The following is a 20534-nucleotide window of genomic DNA, read 5'->3' as shown; positions in this document are numbered from 1 at the left end:
CAAAGTGACAAGAAGGAACAACCTAGCTTGGATGCAGAACATAAGAATAGAAAGGCTACCATTTGCCAATACCCTCTTGCTTGAATGGAGGTGTCGCCTTGTAAATCAAAGTGCTCTTCCTTAATTCATTTTCCCATGATGCCGAGTCAAGAGAACATGAAAACCTTCTAAATATGAACTCCTGGGTTTCCCTATTGAATGATGCGATTGTCTTGGTCATGTCTCATGAATGCAGGTGCACAGTTCTTCACCAAAAAACACCCAAGTTGTCAAGAGCAACAGAATCTTATCGCACCAACAGCGCTCATGATTGCGCATAAATTACATGGGAATGAAAAGACCTGATGTAAGATTGCAATCGTTTGCAAACCTGTAACTATTCATAACTGCCGCACAGAACCAGTAACTTCAAATATAGCACCATTCCCCCCAATGCGGTTAACGATAAATGCAATAAATTTGCTAAATTCGAGACTCGGGGTTATGAGGATGACCCACGTGGTAATGGATGACAAGATAGATTTTCCAGGAGCATGATTATTACAATGGAACTGCTTGAATGATGCACCCAGAACAATCACCAACTTCTTGAGACATGAAAGCAGACACATTCAATCATTTCATCCAAATTGTCCTGGGACGATTCCTTTGGTTCATCAATGACCCACAATTTTGATACGATGACCCGCGAGTGAAGGAAACTTTCACAAGTTGGACAATGTGTTGGGTTGCTTTCTTAAAGTGACAATAGAGGGGGTAAACAAACATGACTTCGTGAAGACGATGGGCGGAGATCGGACATGGAGACAACGCACCCTATTCATGATGTGAGAAGAGGAGTCAACAACCTGAACTACAAATGTGGCAAAATGTGCAATATTGAAACCTGTCCAGCAGGCTCCATAGAATTCTGACATACACAAGGCTGTGGGACTGCAACACCTCAGTAAGACCCTGCCATCCTGCCAGTAACACAGAATCTTTGGATTTCTCCATTGCGACACATCATCGCATTAACCTCATACACTGGTTTCTTTCTGGGACTGATAATGGCAAATAACTCAGGAGTGAAGGGAGTCAATTGCTTGCTCAATTACCCTGGAGAAAGAACCTTCTAGTCCAAATACCTACAGTGTAGGTTTTTACTTATCTTACCATTTCTTGGTACATTTGACCATCATTTGGTCAGATGGATTGGAAGAATGGAAGGATCAGTTCCCAGTGTGACCAGTCTGTTTGTGTAATGAGGTGAGATGAAAAGGGAAGCATGCAGACTTCTTGACACCGGTCGAACACCCAAGGGGACACTGTCACACAGGTTAATCTTGCCATTAGGACTTGTCTTCAACTCTAACATGTTTTGAAGTGGATGAGCAGCTAATTATTCCAAAGAGTTCTAGGGTTTTTTTGTAGATTGACAGGAAATCTTAACTTTGCAAATAACTCAAGAGAAGGTTAGTAAAATGAGTCATATCCCACCATTGGCTTACATGCAGACCTATATAAGCACCAGTCACCAAGCACAAATATTTGTAGTGTTGGCACCTTTGACATACAACAGCCTTTAGATTTGTCACAGGTTTGATGGAACTTGCCGTACACTGTAGTGTGGTGTCATACATTTAGAATGAACAAACTGTGAGCTACTGAAGGAGACCACAGTATGATTTGATATCCAAGAAGACATTGTTTAAAATTACAACCTAATTTCATGAAATGTCAAGAAGATCAGGAAGATGACAGCAAATATGACCATTCAGAATCAAAGATGATCACCTCGAAGCCATGATATCACCTTACGGAACTGACAAAGTCCTCCTAACAGGCACGTCTCGAAATAGGGTGATAATGGACAGGAGGGGAGGCAGAGGGTCTTAAATCTAATCCAGTAACCGAACACATGTAAAACAGGTCCCCTGACAATGTAGAAGGGACAATAGGCCCTCCGTTTTTGGATGTGGCCTGTTGACTCCCGGCTATTTGAATGCAACTGTCATGTCAGGCACACATCATGACATCTTGCCAGACACCCCGTGGACATTTACCATAATCAGAACATCAATCCCTTCATTGGATGATCCCACTCGTAGGTGCAGAACCATTTTGGAACATTTCAACCCTGGCTGAATGGCGAGGGACAGACACTCATCACCAGAAAGAAGATAACTGTTGCAATTAGGGTAGTCTAGTCTACGATCCCTATACAGGAATCCCTGTATAGGTGCTGTAATGGTTCAGCTCTCCTTCAGCTCTAGTTGAATTGAGATGCAAGCAAGTAAATAATGCATGAATCCCATTGTTGTAGCCTCCCCTAATTGGAGGCATCAGACGAGAAGATGACACTGTTGAGTCAACTTGTGTCCAGTTAGAATCAATGAACCCAGGATTAGGAAGGGGTAAAAGGGACAGAGCTATTAGTGACAGAATTAGAGTAGGTCCCATCTTCTTTTGACGGCAAGTACCGATGTCCAGAAATTACAAAGCGCTGTTTGTAATGGGGTCTTAAAGTATGGTCTTGTGTGGGGATCAGATGGTACTGATGGTATCAGACGTTATCCGCAGGGAAGGTTGTCACAGGAATGTTATCATATCAATCTAATGCCACTGACCCACTGTCCAAATCAATATGGGCATGCGGCAAAAAACTAAAATAGCGGCAAACCATTACTTGTGGTGTATATGGCAACTTTTGATAACCATTATTTAAACTGTGGTGAATGGTCAGACTCGAAACTTATTTCCCCCAAAAAACTCAAGAACATCAGTCTCGGCCCCTTTATAAAACTTTGAAAAGTATCACAATGCTAAATATAACAGAGTTTAAAGTATTCTTTCTGTCCGTTTATATTTAAAAGCTTCAACAAACACAATGATAAGACGGATGGACACCATCTTGAATTCAAACATCTAACACCATGACAACAATGGTCAACAGAAAAATGATAGTTATGACCAAGATTGTTATGAAAGCATTTTAATGAATTGCTTAACAACTCGCCAGAACAAGAATTGATGAATTGAAAAATGTGACAAAAACTTGTAAGAAAATAATGAATGGAAAAAACTTGAAGCGCCCATGGCAACACACAGGGATGAGGAGGGCAGGGGCCATGGGAACATCATCCTACTGTATTCAGACATTCAGCTTCTTTTTCAAGGATTTTAATTCAATGGTAAGCAGAAGTAGAATTTAATTTAAGCTTTTATTCTCGTTTAGAATTCTATGATACAAAATCTGAATAGCCAGAACCACTTCTAAGAGGATGAGGAAAAGCATATTGTGTGATCACTGTATGATGGATTTGAGAACATCTTAAATTCTGGACTGTCCTTCCTCAGAGCATGCCATGATGAGGAAATGGGAGCTTTCCCAAACCAAGTGTCCCACAGTAGATGAGTTGAAGGTACTCCACATCGGAGTGATGAAAAAAGATTGTCCGATTTGTGTCTCTTCTCCAGAGAGCTATGCTCGTCAGAAGCAGATTTTGTACTTGAGATTCGTCAAGAAACAGCAAAATGAGGAACAAAAGTGGTTACTGCTACTTGACAAAGAAACTGATCAAAAGAAGATTGGTAAGGCAGTCAGCAATCCCAGAGAAGCTACATTGTTGAGCCGGAGAAATGAGGAAGTGTCCATTATAAAGCCTTCAGGTTCTGAAGCAGTCGAAGAAAGGAATGAAGCCTCCGTAGATGCTGGGAACGGAAGAAGGGTCCACCTCTTCACTGGTCCATTACTGCTGACCATGAGAACTGTCAAAGAAAGAGGAGATGCCACGGCCAAGAGCCTGGAGCTTTCAAGTATCTGGTCAACATCTCTTTCAAAGATCTGATTTCCCCTGGACCTTGTCATGGTCCATCTGATATGGTCAACGCAGACCTCCCCTGTAGTGGACATTGTCCACTGTAACTAAATAATGCCACAGGTGCATTGCTTTATTCAATAATTTGGAAATCATCTTTGCATCTTCTACTGATTTGCCTGAGGGGAATACTAAATCTTCTCCAATGAGTGACTGGAGTTCTTTTATGGTCTTCATCAGAATCTGATATCAACTGAGTGGTCAGGTATAGAGCCAGTTCCGTTTCTTGATGAAGCCATGTCACTGAACTCCCGAATTTACCAAGGAGCTATGAAGACAGTCATCATACATCAAGATGCCTCACTGGGAAACAGCATGCAAATTAGACCTCACAGGTCTCGCATTAGACCTGCTCTCAGCTGAGAAAGGTGCAATGTTCAGTATATTGGAGGCCTAGCTGGAGCCAAAACAGAGCAGCAGGACCCAGCAACATGAAGAAATCACTCAATGATGTTCCAGCAGGGAACTTCCCATGACGCCCTGGCCCCCTACACTAATTGATTAACTAATTGAACAATTAGCGAAAAAACAACTTGATTAAAGACAGCTAATGAGCTTGTAACTCAGCTAAACCACACCGCAGATGTCCGCTAACACCTGTACAAAAAACAGGTTTGGCTTTTTCTTCCACAAATTAGTTCACCTGATTATTCCTTCATCAAGCAGGTAAAGATGCTTGGTAAATATTGATGGGTTTGAAGGATTGATGTAACTGGGATGTGTATCCCAAATATGAAGAAATCTGGGATCATACCCAATAGGACAAGCTGAGACTCGGAGCTCACATCATGGATGCAAGGAGAGAACAAACCCTGTTGGTCAAGGTCATCAGGAATACACAATGCGGTTCTCAACCAATCACAAATGGGTATGATCTCCAATTCCAAGTCCATCTTGAAAATATGTGTAAAGTTTAGGTATGTCACACAAGAGCATCAAATAACCCTCCACCAACCACCAACAACCCCTTCAGCAGCTTTCACGAGCATTGAAAAAATTGAGCATCCCATTTCAAAGATGAGAAGTAAAGAAGTAAAGGAACCAGTCCTTTGATGGTGCACTTGGCTTTGACAATAAGGTCACCATCAAAATATCACGTTCTGTAACAAATGCACAACAAATCAAACACTATACAAAGTTCATTGATAAGCATTTTTTTTACAGATTTGAAAGGCTTCTGTAGCGCCCGTGGGAACAGGTCCCAGTTCATTGATACAATGCAGCATTCAAACACTTGATGATGCTGGGAGTCCTTAGCAGTACTTTTGGTGCATTCATTTCAAGAGGTGGCCAGTTGTACCACCTCGGCTCACAGATGCATCTTCTTCCCCTTCTTCTTGTTCTTCCAATTCTGCCTCTTCTCAGCTTTCACTGAGAAATAATATGGATATAATTGCATTTTTAAGATGCTGACAAATATCTCAGGCTTGCTGAAGGCCCCTTTGCAGTCAAGGGTTTCAGGTCTAAGCTACTACGAAAGGGCAACACTACTTCATACAAATCATAGTTTCAAGCTGTTTTTCAATTGACATGACCTATCTACCACACATCCAACACACATCCATTTTTGAAAATATGAAAATCTACACCGCAGAAATTGCAATTGCATCATGAAAGTGTGCCTCGCAAGTGTGCCGCGGTCCCAAACTGCATAATCATGTATGCGGTTCATGCGCTGAGCAAACTCAACAGTCAACCCAGCTGAGATCTGCGTATAAACAATCTATGTATTCTCAGGGAGGTAAAAATTCCCAAGACCCATTTTTCAATTAAGTGTATTCATACGCCACACTTGTCGCTACTTGAACACTCTTGACAGCTCCATCAGACCTTCTCCAGCAGTCCTTATAACCAGTTTATTAAACCAGTCTTGTGAAGGCTATTTGTATTTCACATACTCCCTGACGTGGGGCTCCACGAGCCCAATTCGCGGTAAACCTTCCAACACGCAGTAAACAAGGCTTGTTAAGTATCATTTTATGCAATCGTTTTTTTAACACCGTATAATTTTGTTATATGATGGTGGTCACGAGAGCCACTGCATGGCAGTCTCAAGTCTGAAATACCTTCTTATGTCGACACGTGATTCCTTTGACAAATAAATGTCAAAATTGCTGAACAAGTCATGCTTTTAAGATGATTTTCCATCTCTTCATTGTCTGAACAAGTACTACTTTCAATTTGACTTAGAAGGTTACTTAGATACTGCAAAAGGTCATATTTGAAATCAACATTTCAGCCAAAGGCAAACGCGATTATGATTGGGTCAAAATAACAGATTTTGTTTCTCTGGACGACTTCTCACATTAAACATTGTTGCGGGAATGAGTACCACAAAATTCTTGTCTCTACCGCCCAATGCCTATGGTTTGGGCAATATGAAACAAGCACCGCACAATACAGCACGTGCGGGGATGGGCCATTCAAAAGAGCACTAAATTAATTTGGATAAAAAACACAATGAAAATGGGCGAGTGAGAACGTTTTGCCCGAGGTCACAAACCCGATGTGATAGTTGGGCGCAAGCTAGGACAAATCTGCAGACGTACATTGCAGAAGTTCAATGAAAGCTACACATGCCGCTGTTTGTTCTGACGTCTGCCAAATAGCTGCCTGTGACCTTCAAGGTGAAATCAGTTTCCACAAGCTGGTGAAAACCGCCCGCTGCCGGCCTTCTACGGTGGGACACCATGATTCTGTTTTTCTTAAAATTGTCAAAGCGGACAGCTCATGAGTAAACTTTGACAATCTGTTCAATAGAAAGCTATTATAAATGAATATTGCAGCAAGAGTGTGCGGCTACTGATGTCAGCGGCCATATGCTAAGAGCAATCTTTCTTTTATCTCTTTGTAAATCAGAGAAAGGCGCATGGACTAAGTTTGAAATATGGTGGCCAATTCATGCCTGAGCATCACATGTTTAGCAGTGCGAGAATGAACTATTTCATCTCTTCATATTTGAAAGAAGCAGTAGCCACTTCACAGATATTGCCGATTCAAAGAATGTCTTAAGAATTTGCACATTCATCTTGGCAGATTTGGACGTTGGTCTTGAAGGAGACAAGCAGGGGTTGTGTGGGTAGATGGACAACCCTGGATGCACCTGGACTGACCCCAAGGTCCTGGGAAAAGCTTCATGAAACCATGATTTTGGAATCTGACCGTTGGCCAATTGTCAGAGAAATGGAGATCACAAAACCAAGACGCATGCACTGAATCCATCTTTCAAGTAGTAAAAGAATAACATTTTTGTTTTTCATCAAACTGAGTAGGATGTTGGGAACAAAAAATTAGATTTTTCTCACAATTTCAGACACCTCTACACAAGTTCTCCGGAAACTTTCATTGTATGATCAGCAAAATATCTCCATTTCTACATGGAATGCATTTTGAACATTTTTCTCTTGAGCTAAAAAGAAACCTTTGTTGAAGGCTGTTTTTTCAGTGTTATTCATTGACCAAAAGTAAATGAAATGTATGCCTCAAGGTGCACTAGTATTCTTTTTTAAAGGGACAAAAAGGTTTGCAAACAAATGAGTTGTTGGTGAGTAACTGAAACCCTAGCAATGTCTACAATTAGAAAAACAAGGTCACCAACAGAGTAGGGCCAGTTTATCAAGCCTTAAAAGGCAATCAAATCCCCTCTTTCAATATTGTCCCTTCTATTCTTCTCAGTATACATGTTCCATGGCTCCAACAATAACTTTTGTGATACATACTAATGGGCCATGATGCTCTAAGCTATAAATGTACTCAATGGACAATGCCAAATGGTTTGTTTTCAAACCATGGTGAAATGTTTTTCCTCTTGGTGGACTTTCAGTATTCAGCCTTGGGGATGTTGTTCTATGGCCTTCTCATGATGTGTCTGAACAGACACATTATAAAAGACTGTTATTGTCACAGATTTTGTAGTTCTCCTGTGTAGTTCCTCCCTTATTTAGGCAGCCATAGTACCCAGTGTGAAAAGGGGACACGGACAATGGACAGCTTGGACCATATAATGGCATATATAGACTACAGTTCCAATAAACTAAGCCTACATGTGGTTGGTCTGACAAGATATGTAATAAACTTAATGAAAGCATCAAATTCACTCAAAAGTACACACACTTGTCCACACCCCATCCCCACTTGAACAAGGGATGCTCGAGCTTAGAACAATCAACTTACCCCTATAGGACAGAGACATTATTAGAAATCCAGGGTCAATCACACTTGAAGCTTAACGCAGCAGACAGCTTGGAGGCAGGGAAACTCATACTTGAAAGTTACAAGTACTCTTTAAAGTGGTACTTTTTTGGAAATGGACACACTTTACCAACATGATATTGAACAATGATTTTGATTATATCGCGTGAGGTGCACTTGTCGAAAACAGAAATATAAACACAATGCTAGAACTCACAAACCCTAAAACAGTCCCCTGACACGCCCAAGTCCTTTATAGAAGGAAGTGCATGTTCACACAATCGAGTTGACAACAAAACCGTGCCAAATAGTTTTCCCTCCATAATCTAAATGCAAATATGGTCTTGGTGGTTATATCACTTAGTTCCTACTTTGAACTTGATTTCAATCAACTCATAGAAATTAGCATTGTTTACCTATGAATTAGGTTATCATTGCACCATAAAAACAAAATGATACAATCATTATAACAATAACAATGTGTACACGAAGAAATCCACTACAATAAAGCCAATTTACGAGGGAAAAATGTTCTGATAGAGCATCACTCGGTTGATTTACCAGAAGACGTATCAATAGAGTTTCTGTTCCATGAAATGATCTGATATGAAATCGTTCCATTGATTTACTAGGATTATATCAAATAGAATTTCTGATCAGTCTAATGTTCTCCGCCAGTAAATTCGACGATAGGCCAGAGCTCTGCGACCATGTGTTCCAAGGAGGAACGATATTCTCACGACCAAAGTCATCTTTGGATCATCATTCATAAATCGATATTGTATTTGTGAATACAAGTGACATACGAGACCCCTGCTGTCAAATTAAAAACATACCTCTTCAAAGCTTTGTCACATTTGCTAAAATCACACGAGGGGTGAATAGTAGGATGGAACGTCAAAGCAGGATTAGAGAAATGCATGACCTTATGAGAGGACCTCGCATTGTCACACGCATGAACATGTCATTTCTGACAAGCGATTACCAACATTTCAGTGTGAAGATCACTATAAAATAGGATCAAAGAGCATGAAGGGCTAGCAAAGTATGTTGAAACAGTGTAGGACATCATGTTAAGTAGATACCGTCTGGCGATTTTATAGAAATCTAGGAACTTTGATGGCTGTTGGAAGTCAATATCAAGTTCAAATTGGGGCGCAGTCACATCAATCAAATCAAAACAAACTTTATTATTTAGATTGATAAATGAGGTTGGTCTGAATGCAAAGCACACCACTGGACATGAAAAATACTACTCTTTTGATTCAAATTCAAATAACCCATCAACAAAACTTCAACATTTGCCCTTTGCATCTAAGTCTAAGCCAGAAAATGTCTCATGAGAAAGTTTCGCGTGTTTTTGACAATATTTCAGCAGACATGATTATTTATGTACAATATGTCTCAACTGTCTGTGTTTTTTCAACAATAGAGTGTGTGATTAGTTCACTATAGCTGATTCAGTGGCCTTCTTGCAAATAACCAACGTTTCTTTGGCACTTTCTTCAAGAAAATGGAAGCAAATTTGCCAATCTTTCTCGAAGTATTTTTACCAACATTTGCCCCTTCTGTGATGATAACCAATCCAAGGCAGAAAATCAACAGTGAAATGTGGGAGGGTAGCATGGTGTGAGGTTTTAGCTTTGCAATCACAGCTCTTATGAAAACAGCAATACCTGAGATAATACAACTTGCTATGGTTACACGTGAGTGAGGAATCTGGGGGGAAGAAATGTGAAACTGCTTTCAACCTAAGTCTGCCAGAATCATAATATAAATCTGAAAGGGAAATATAAGCAAAATTCATATCAAATAAGGTTCAACGCAACCTAAACCTAAGAGTTCAGGAGCAAGAAAACAATCAAACTTTCCCATGGGAGATGAATCCCATTGAATGAATATTCCTTACCCAAAAGTAGGAATATGATTTTGATACTGGCCAGCCTAGTAGATGGCTAAGAAAATATGTATCAGTACTAGAGGCTATCCGTGGGATGCTGGAGGCCCTGTCAGACCATGTTACAGGATGCAGATGCTGACCTCTATGGACCTAGTGTGCAGGCAGCCAACATGGGATACCCCTGGGGGGTAAAGGATGTTATAGGTCTCTGTTGAGGGCATGGGAAGGGATGACAGAAAGGGAAAGATAAGGATTGGTTCCCCCCCCCCCCCCCGTGTGGTAGTGTGGTAGATGAATCCTGTAAACCAGAATTGACCTTTTAGAAACAACTGGACAAAGCCTGAAAAAGGACACTAGTCTTCTAACAGGTATCACCCTATTGTATTACTGGTCCATTAGCATTTACCTGCTGTTAAAAGCTAGCCAACAAGCCTTGGAAGTTGATCAATCCTGAGTTATAATTAGGAAAGCATGCAAAAAGTTAGCAGGGTGTCGGATTTGTTTTTGCTGGAAATGTCCAGACAAGGTCTCTAAAAGGTTACGAAACACAAGGAGAGGATGTCTGGAAAGAACCCTCAGTAGATCGCTTTACATTGTTACAATTGACTGCCAACAGGGTGCTGCCTAAAAGGTTTACCACATTTGTTCAAGTCACCTGCAGGCTTACTCAAAAACTTCAGAAGAACAACTCAAAACTTGATTCCCACGGACAAACTTCATGAAGCTGTAACTGACAAGCCATGCTGGACAGGAAGAGAAGCCAGGGAAGCCGAATGGTGCAAGACATTCACCTTTGATTACAAATATAAGGGAAGCGCCCTGGGCCTTTTCAAGCACGTCACTGAGTGTCAAAATCACTGACTTCTCCCACACTTTGACAGGCGGTAGAGCAAATCTGAGCATGGTTTCTCTTGCAAGGCATCCATCCGATTTACCATAGAAAACCAATTCAAAAGCGTTCAAACGATCTTCTACAGTAAGTGTTGGTCATGGAGAGTGGAATCGCATTCCTATACAGAAGAAAGCAAAAAATGTGCAAATCAAATGTTGATATTATAAAAATTTAGTGTTCTTGTCTAATCCATCCACAAACCTCATAAAATTTCCATATTGTCAACGTCATGAAGATAAAGGCTACTCGAGGGCAATTCAACGAGGCTGACAGTGGCACCAGAAAATCGCAGTTTCATTAAACCGTGCATTCTGCAGCAAACAAATGCATGACAATACCATAATAGTTTGTCAGTTATGAAGCATGCAGCCCGGCCCACGCTAACATCTCATAAAAAGAGAAAAAAACGTGTGTAGTACAGGATCGTTTTGTGATGCGTAGAGCATGAATAGATTTCAAGAAATTCTCCCACGGAATTTCCTAAGACATGGCATCTTAAAATTTAGGCAGCTAACAACCTCTTTGACCTGTTGAAAAAGTTGTTGGCTTTTTACGCATGATAAATTGAGTTTATGACAAAGCACAATTGGACATCTTTATGAATCCCAGAGAGTTTTTCTCCAAATGTGCCAATTTGATTTGAGGGGGCGCTTGAACATTTTCAAACTGATAGAGAACCGCCTTGTTTCTTATGTCACCAACATGGACTCCTATTTGATGCCGATATGTTTGAACAATTGTTCTTCTTTTTAGTCCAGGTTTCTCCCAGGTCATCCTGCAGTCTTTTTTAAAATGCCTTTTGAAATATATCGCAATTTATTGGAACAACCATGACAAAGAAACATATACTTTTTGGGAAGACATTGGAATCCTATGCTGTTTGAGTCATATTGCATCTCCTCATCGAAATATCATCTTGAGATTTCAGGGCATCAAAAGAAAGGCCACGAGCAGGGCCAGACAAAAGTGACTTTCTCCAACCACCTAGCTGTTTTCCGTTTGAAACCCAATGACCCCACCGGACCAGGCATTCAAAAAGAACCTCAGCAACAGCCCTCCTACGCAACATTTTGAACACTGTGTTTCTCCACGATCATGAGGCTACCGAATTCTTTGGATAACTTCATCATTTTGTAATAGTGAATACCATATCAACATAACAGGTTGCCTCAGCTGAATGGCAGAGTTATGCCTCTCAAACGATGACAAGTTTTGGGGGTGATCGCACAAAAGAGTTGATAATTTCATATCCGCCTACTTTTTATTGGAAACTAGGTCAAACTGGTTCTCATGGTAGTATGAAGTATGGATATATAAAAGTTTTGTCACCAAGAGGAATGTCTCAACATTCTCGACCAGGACCTGTCGCTATTGTTGCCGACACAAACACACTCTTACTTCTAGTTCTGCACTGGAAGCAAAAGCAAGTGTTATTGTAAAGGAAATCAAAAACAAGAAATTTATATTTAACCTGAAAGAATAGCCCAGGGCACTGTCCTCACTTGGTGAAGTTGATCCATAATGCCATATTGTGACAAGTTTGGCGGAGATAAAATGAAAATACAAAGTGATATTAGTAGTCTCGAATGTTAGAAAGATACTTGGGAGCATCACTGAGAAGGATTTTTTTGGGAGATGAAAGCCATCTATATGAATGAAACCCAATGATAAGATGCTTTTAAAGTTTGTATTAACAAGGCAGTAAAGCTGCTCACAGCAATGTAAGACTGTGATGGCCACCAACCCGATGTCTTATTAGTTTGCTATATTTCAAGACATTGCAGCCCTCTTCAAAATCTCGGATTCAATCTATAGTGCTCATCTGACATAATACGAACCCCCTCACCACACCAAAATCCAGTGGTCGAAGAGCGTGACCTGGCCAGTATTTTCCGTTGGAACTGAACCAATTCATGGCTATTGACTCTGGGACGCGGACACGTGGAGAACTGGTGCAGCACGATGATTGTGAGACCCAGTGGGGGTACGCCATGGCGTCCAAAGATGTCCACAACAATTGTGAGCAAACAATCATGTAGACTATAACGTAAAAGGTATCCATTTCAGGCTGATTCAAAATTTTGATTTTCTCACCCGATTTGATGACATCAGGTCAAAAAGGTTTATTCTGTTCTTCACGAAAAAGTATAAGGATTGTGGGAAAGGAAAGTGAAAATGTGTCCCCTGCTGTAGCATTATTCCTTATTGTCCTATCGTATAGGTATACTTTAAAATTCATGCCCATGCATAACCAGATGCAATATCTGGAAATTTTGTTCATTTTCTGCTGACCGCGTGGTGTTGATTCAAAGGCCTGAAAGGAGTACTTGCAATGATGTTGCTGATGTTGAGTGTGTGCACCTGATTATCATCATGCAAAAAGTTTCATGTTCGCTTTTTAAGTCATGGTTTGTGCATAAACTTGCTTCTTGAACAAAACACCTGGTTCACAATAGCTACGCAACAAAATCGCTAGTTTTATGAAAGAACTGATAATATGCATACTTGACAGGAAAGAAAAAAAGTTTAATCCTAAATCCCAACTGTATTTTTTGAACTTGTCTTAATTCAACCTGCAATGAATTCGTGGGAATCCAAAACGTTACTTTGATCATTGTTGTATTCATATCAAATAACACAACAAAAAAGTAGAATTTCAAATGTGTCAAATATTTCAAAATGTTTTTTTCAACACTCAATCACCAAAACGATTGACTGATGAGTTAGCCACTACAATATTGTGACCTATTCTGATCATTTTGTTGATCACAACAGATAGCTTATCAATCAGTAATTGGCAAAATCAGAAAGGAAATATCACATACCAACAAAACAGAGATTTCATTGATAAGACATTATAACATAGATGCAGTCTGCCTGAACTAGGCCTATCCTTGACAGAATACAGCAGAAAGAAGTGGACTTGAACGACATAAGGTAGTAGGTCTAGTGATCAGGCCTATTGATTGAAGAGCCCTGCAGATATTCAACCAGACGCAAAACTGTAGACGCTGGCCACTCTGGGCGAACTTGAGATAAGAAGGCATGCTTGTGTCAGAATCAAACCCATTTCGACTACGAGAAGCCGAAAAGAGTTGCACAACTTTGTTAAAGAGCATGATGAGTTTGTATGTGTGTGTGCATATCAGGGGGTATCATGGTGAAGCCATGTGAATTGTGATGCTCCAGCTTCATGCAGGGCATGACCTGAGATTTAACAGAACTTAGTAAAAGGACGACAGGCACTGAATAAGTGCAGATCTTCACAAAAAAGAACACGATTTGACAAAAAGTTTCTGGCCACAGGGCACCAGGACTATTCACCAGGCACACTTTACTTTATGTGTTCCGATGTACATAATATTTTGTCCTTTATTTGTTTACCGGCGACAACAAATAGCTCAAAATAATGCAGGCTATTTCGATTCCGATTTATTAGGCCCAAACAAGTGAGGCCTGGCTGGGTTCCAAGGAGGCTAAGCTTTTAACAAATTGTTTGTAAAGTTGTGAGTGTCTTCTCTGAAAAGCTTTGCACTTACTCAACCCTGAGACAATTAGGACAGAACTTTGATAGTAAACTACGCAGATATCACCATTATTCTGAAGAGATATCTGTGATCAGACCACAACTGATCCACAAAAGTGGTCTGTTGACATTTTTGATCAAAAATCGTTGACACACAAGTTAGTTAAAAAGAATTGGAAGCGAGCCAAGCCTGTAGTATGAGGAGGTCAATAACCTTACGGAATAGCATTTTACTATAAGGTGAAACTTTGTCAATTGAAGAAATACCAGAACTCATCCAAAATCCTCAAATTGGTAAAAGTATTCCCCGGAGGCGGAGGACGTTGTCACATAGTGCTCTGCATGGCAAAATATGAGAGCCTGTTCTCAAGTTGCTTAAAACAATCAAAGACAGAATTCAACTTACCTTGCATATCATCACTATTTGGAGCATGAAATGTTTGTCTCTCTAACATATAGTCTATAGTTATTGTCCCTATTGCTTTAGAATTAGCAGCCTCAATAAATAATATTAAATTTTTCTGTCGGGAATCTTCACAAAATTCCTCAATGGCTGGTTCACCAGTCCCATTTAGAACTGTCAAATGTGCTAACTTTTCTGGTTCCTCAATTGATATTTTAGCAGCTGTTTCGAGGGCAGAGGCCTTGAAACAGGCCCTGAAGTCAGTGGGTATGGATACGAAGTGAAAATCAAGCCGGATAGCTCCCTGGAGTCCCTTCCAGATAATCTTTCCTTCATCACAGTTAACAGGCACATTCTGTATTCCTTTTTCATCATCTGTACCAGTGAATCTGAAAAGAGAAAGGGAGGAAGGCGTCACAAAATAATTGATAGAATCAAATGCACAGTTACTTGAGAAACAGGGGGATGCTGAACAGCCTTATCACTACCATGATCAACCACTAACGGTGTATGCACGAATTTGTGAAAGACATGAAAGATTTGTGGTCAGGGGGACTTTTTTAACATTGATTCTGTTGGTTAAGTCGTAATCTATTCGGTGTGACAATTGAATGGATGTGTCTATTGTTTTCTGAAGTTCTGAAAAATGATAGATTTTCTTCCTTTTTGATTCTATTCCGAGGTTCTGAAAAATGATACATTTTCTCTCTTTGGTTTACAATCAGAATACAGAGCATATAAAAGGAAATGTTTCGGTCTGTCCATCATTCCAATGCAAATACAGCAAAGAGTCTATTTGAGCAAGGATTACCTGAATTTGTTCAAATGATTTGACCACTAGAAGCATCCTATTTTAGCCATGAAAGGATGAACTAGTGTTTTGTTAATCATGACCATCTGTCCATTTGTCAGGGGTTGATGGGTCATTGTCCTGCCCCAATTTAAGGACATGGGCAAACAGCATGGTGCCTTGGACTGCCAGACCACTGATTGACTGATAAACATAGAATGAGCTAGAAATAATCTGGGACATCTTCAGTAGCTGTGATCAATGGTCACCTCTGTCAGCCTGACAGTTCCACACACGCTTTGCCATACAATGTACATCTGTGATTTTTCTAAATGATCATGGTTGGCTGCCTAAGAATATTCTTACTAAAAATAGAAATAGAATATTTTTCATAGTGTTTTTTTAATGTTTCAATACCAATGATGGTTGATTTATTTGTGAAATAGTCACAATCTTTCAATCTTTCCTAGACGATCAATTATTGTCTCCAAGTCATCTTGAACTAAACTTTAGTCAGCAGTGCGTGCAATCCAAGATAGACATCGACTTATTATTAAAATAGACTATATTAGGCCTAACATTAACTATAAAGTTCTCCTTTTTATACTCTATATAAGTTTCCCAAGTCTCAACTTGCATGTGGCCTTCAACTTCAAAATGGTGTTGGACTAGATTTTATGTCCAGCCCATTTTTACAACTTGGCCTACATATTTGACTGGGACTGAGAATTTCCACCTAAACATTTCTCAAACCCTCTTTTTGAGGCTACGTAGCTTTTAGATCTGCAAACAAAATGTACGAACAACAGTGGAGAGCATATCACTTATCAGTCACATTTTTACTGCCGAGGAAACTGCTGAAAAAGACTAAGTGGCCCAGTACTAATTAGAATCAAACAAAGCATTATTAACTCTAATTGACAGTTGAACAAATGAACTCAAAATTATATCAATTTCAATTTGTAGTGTTTTTCTTGTGGCGCATGTCGGCACACTTGTTGAGGCTGTGACCCACTACATGCTTGGGCCACGAAAACTAGTTAGTTAATTGCGATGCTGCATCATTAAATATTACAACTTGTTATCACAATGGCCTTCAATACAATAGACCAGGTTCCAATCAACTTCCATTCACTGATGACTGACATTGTATGTCCATGCATGATTTGAGCTGATTTCTCCATTGGCTGATAACCTTGGAAGGCATTTTAGTGGCCCTCATGTTTTAGGACAATTAAGTTGGGCATGAGACGAGTTGGTTTTTCATAAGAAAATGGCTTCTAGTCACCACTGCTGACTGAGGTACAGTAACAGCCAAAAGGCACCACATAATTCATGACAAGTGGACCCTGATATGACATCATGACACGCTCATTACGATCATTTTTCTGAACAATGAAAACTGTCTCATGACCAGAATCTAATCACAAGCCAACATCACAGTATTTTGACCACATTATTACCGAACCCAGAGTAGATGACTTCCTTTCTACCTAATTAGGCCACACTCATTACTTCTTAAGAATTAATTTCCTCAGTTTTTTATTCACGTGTCTGTAGTCACAAACAGTGTCGTTGTCTTCCATTCATTTTAAAAATGTAATTTTTTTATCCCTTGACAATGACTGATTGCCCTGTATCATGAGGATAGTTTTTTTAATGAAGTATAGGTGTCACAGGACATGGTAAAACTGACTTGTGGAAAGTAAAAAATTACAAGTTCCATTTGGCGTTGCAACCAAAAGGATGTCATGACCATTTCTCCAACTGGAATCGGAGTTGTCAGTTAAATAAATCTCAGTGTACGTGATGGTGAGGTGATGTATGCCTGTACTTCAGCAAATGAGAGAAAATGTCGGGGGGGGGGGGGGGGGGGGTATAATGGGCCAGAGAAGCAAACATTAACCCTCGATTTCCTCAGGATGTATTATGTGATATGAACAGGTAAAAAACGTCACCTGACTATGGGGTCTATTCGTGATTATCTTTCATGAGGACTCTAATATTCATGGAGTGGATGATGAATACCTTACAAAGGAGAGTATGACCTGATTCTAAGTAGTGTTTACCTGTCCTCTCATCTATTCTACAGTCTCAAAGCCAGAGCACTAAACAAGCTCTGTTATACACACAAGCATGTAAATAGAATACTCTGGGTCGTTTAAATGCCAGTTTCAATAACCTCACCTCCTTGGCCAAATGAGTCACTAGGTTCCCAGAGATACCAGGACAGAAAAAAACTAATACTTCACATTATATATCCAGCATCATAACTGAATATGGCATGCAGTGCAACTGAGCGTCAGCTAGTTAGCAATACACAGGCATCAAGGCATGCTACCCCAAGCCACCTTTTGCTGAAATGTCACCTATCCCATTAACCACTCTTAAGTAATTCCCGCCTCTATCAAGAACAGTACTTTCAGTCCCACCGGTGTCCTCGATAGTATTATTCTGGTATAAGGTCTCTATCCCATACCAGAATAGACTTTTCCATTTCCCCACTCCTAGGATCAGATGAGATATTTCAAATCTCTGGGAATCTATGAGATTCTTGATGTTTAATTCTGCTGAAATCAGGTGAATATCATATTGTTTACTCAACTGAAACAAAGTTTTGCCTAAAGTCAGTATTTTATAGTAAATAGTAAGGTGCTGCAAGTAAAAACAACAAACTTGTGAAATCAACCCGAGTACAAGTTGGTAACATGTAACTTACAGATTTTTTTCATCAGGGGCTAGATTAACAGAAACCCAACACCAACCTGATAAATAAGCCTACTTCCTACTTTCTGGTGCAGTTTTCAAAGGCTCCAGAGAAAGGGTAGACTATTAGTATTACAATACTGAAGATCACCACACTTCTTTCAATCAAAGATCACCATACTTCTTTCAATCACTTACACGTGTACACTCCTGAACTTTATTCCGACTAATTGAAATTCCATCATATGATTGAATAACATGTTATCTCAGTTCATTATCTCAATCAAGCAGCAAGCAGAAAGAAAGTTCATCACCCCACTTCTAAACCAGGCACAAATAACCAAAACACACATCATTCAACTATCAGATATTACATAACATTGGTATGCAATTTCCTACAATCTGACAAAGTAGAGAATCTCCAGGACTATCCCTCATTTATCCTGGCCACCTAATGTACACAAACTGATAAAATAAATACACATTGATGACACATGATAGGGGTGGCCAGCACAATGACCTAAATCAATCAGTTATGACTGCAGTCCAGCATGGGGTGTATCGAAAACTATCAGGTTTGCAAATTATGTCAACAGTCAAAAAAGTTGGACATAAGATTTAGACCACAGGCAGGCATGAAACATATCACGACATAGAACGTAGTGTAATGCAAGTATCAATTCGTGTCTTGTACCCCCCCTCCTCAAGAAGGGTACGACACCTTATCACCCTATAACGACATCTTAAGGCTCAAGCATCACCCTTTTTTCACCAATGCTACTTTTTCTTTCGTCAAGACATCACCATCAACAATATATCAGTTATCACCATCATATAAAGTAACCGAACTAATTTTACTGGGTAAGGCTGTATGTTCGACAAGACATCGACACATTAGCATCCTTATTCTTTCCAGCTTCGCCAAATTTTCACTAAAGGAAAAATAAATACTACTCAAGCATCAGCAAAGATTAGTGGTGATAGCTTAACTACCCTTAAGGAGGGGGGGGGGGTACAAGAAACGAATTGATACTTGCATAAGAGAGTCAACAATCCCCTGCCCCTGGAGTTTACAAATGATATGGCGGTGGCCAAGATGAAAGGGTGAATTGATTATTTGAATTTCTGTCAACTCAATCCAGTAGTTTTTTTAGGTATCATCATCTTGACCAGATTGTTAGGCTCACAATAGAACACATAGACCTCAAGAATAAGCTGGAATAAACATAAAGCTGTGATAGACACCTGGCTGACTGGAAGAGCTGGAATTATAAACATCTGGAAGAGCTGGAATAAATGTCTGGAAGAGTTGGGAATAAACATCTGTCTAGAAGGCCTGAAAAAAGCTGCAATAAACATCTGGAAGAGCTGAATAAAATTCTAGAAGAGCTTGAATATACATCTGGAATAAACATCAAGAAAAGCGGAATGCAAATATGTAAGAGCTGGAATGAACATCTGGAAGAGTTGGAAAAAACATCTGGAAGAGTTGGAAAAACATCTGGAAGAGATGGAAACATGGTAGAAGAGTTCCTATAAGAGAAGACAAGTGAAAATAATAGATCAGTGATGTTTTTGGCTTCATCATGTCCAAGCAGATACATTGTTTATAATAATCTTTCCGGACAGCAATCCTGATAACCAAAATAAAAAGAAAAATCGAATATAAACTTACTGGAGAGTTCTGCTGCACTGCTTGGCTGAGGTTTGGGTATCCACATTAGCACACAATAATAAAATCACAAATAAAATCCCATGGACTGAATTCCAAATGTCACTTTTCTTCCATCGAATGGATCCATTCGATGAGAAATGTCCTAAAGATTCCATAACTGGAATGGTTTTATTTCGTACATGAAATCTGTCATAATCCGTTAGATATATCACTATTGGAAAGCACTTCTAAGAACAGCATAGTCCTCTCTCAATGACCACAAAACAAACACTGATCCCCGAGGCCGACTGCGACTTGCGTGACACGCGGGGTGCTGGCCTCGTGCCGTTGGCAGCATGGACAATGTACAGTAGCTGTGTGATTCGTATAGGATCGTTAGCCTTCATAGGCACCAGGTAAGGGTATTCCAGGCGTGGACGAGTCCATTTGGGATGTAGGGACGTTTTGAATAATGCTAAAAGAGTAAATCAGCGCTTTTAGCATATTCATAGGATGAATCCTGATGAATTGTTAATATTGAATTATTTGTTGTCGTAGACTATATGTTTGAAAGGGATCATTTTTGCATATTATGCCTAAAATACCCTTAAC

General features: G+C 39.8%; 1 protein-coding gene across 1 annotated transcript in view; it reads right to left on the bottom strand.

Annotated features, from left to right (window-relative positions):
* The window catches only part of LOC135503574 (meteorin-like protein), a 40206-nt gene extending 20012 nt beyond the window's left edge, over positions 1 to 20194 (bottom strand). Inside the window, exons 1-2 of the mRNA XM_064797180.1 lie at positions 19944 to 20194; positions 14776 to 15161 (exon numbers count right to left, since the gene is read on the bottom strand). Coding sequence (XP_064653250.1) covers positions 14776 to 15161; positions 19944 to 20098 — 541 coding nt within the window. The 5' untranslated portion in view covers positions 20099 to 20194. The remainder of the gene's footprint in view (positions 1 to 14775; positions 15162 to 19943) is intronic.
* Positions 20195 to 20534: the final 340 nt, after the last annotated feature.

Source organism: Lineus longissimus, chromosome 1 (genome assembly GCF_910592395.1).
Source record: "Lineus longissimus chromosome 1, tnLinLong1.2, whole genome shotgun sequence".
Classification (NCBI taxonomy): domain Eukaryota; kingdom Metazoa; phylum Nemertea; class Pilidiophora; order Heteronemertea; family Lineidae; genus Lineus; species Lineus longissimus.
The sequence above is the reverse complement of the archived record's forward strand: the minus strand, read 5'-3'. Positions and strand labels throughout refer to the sequence as shown.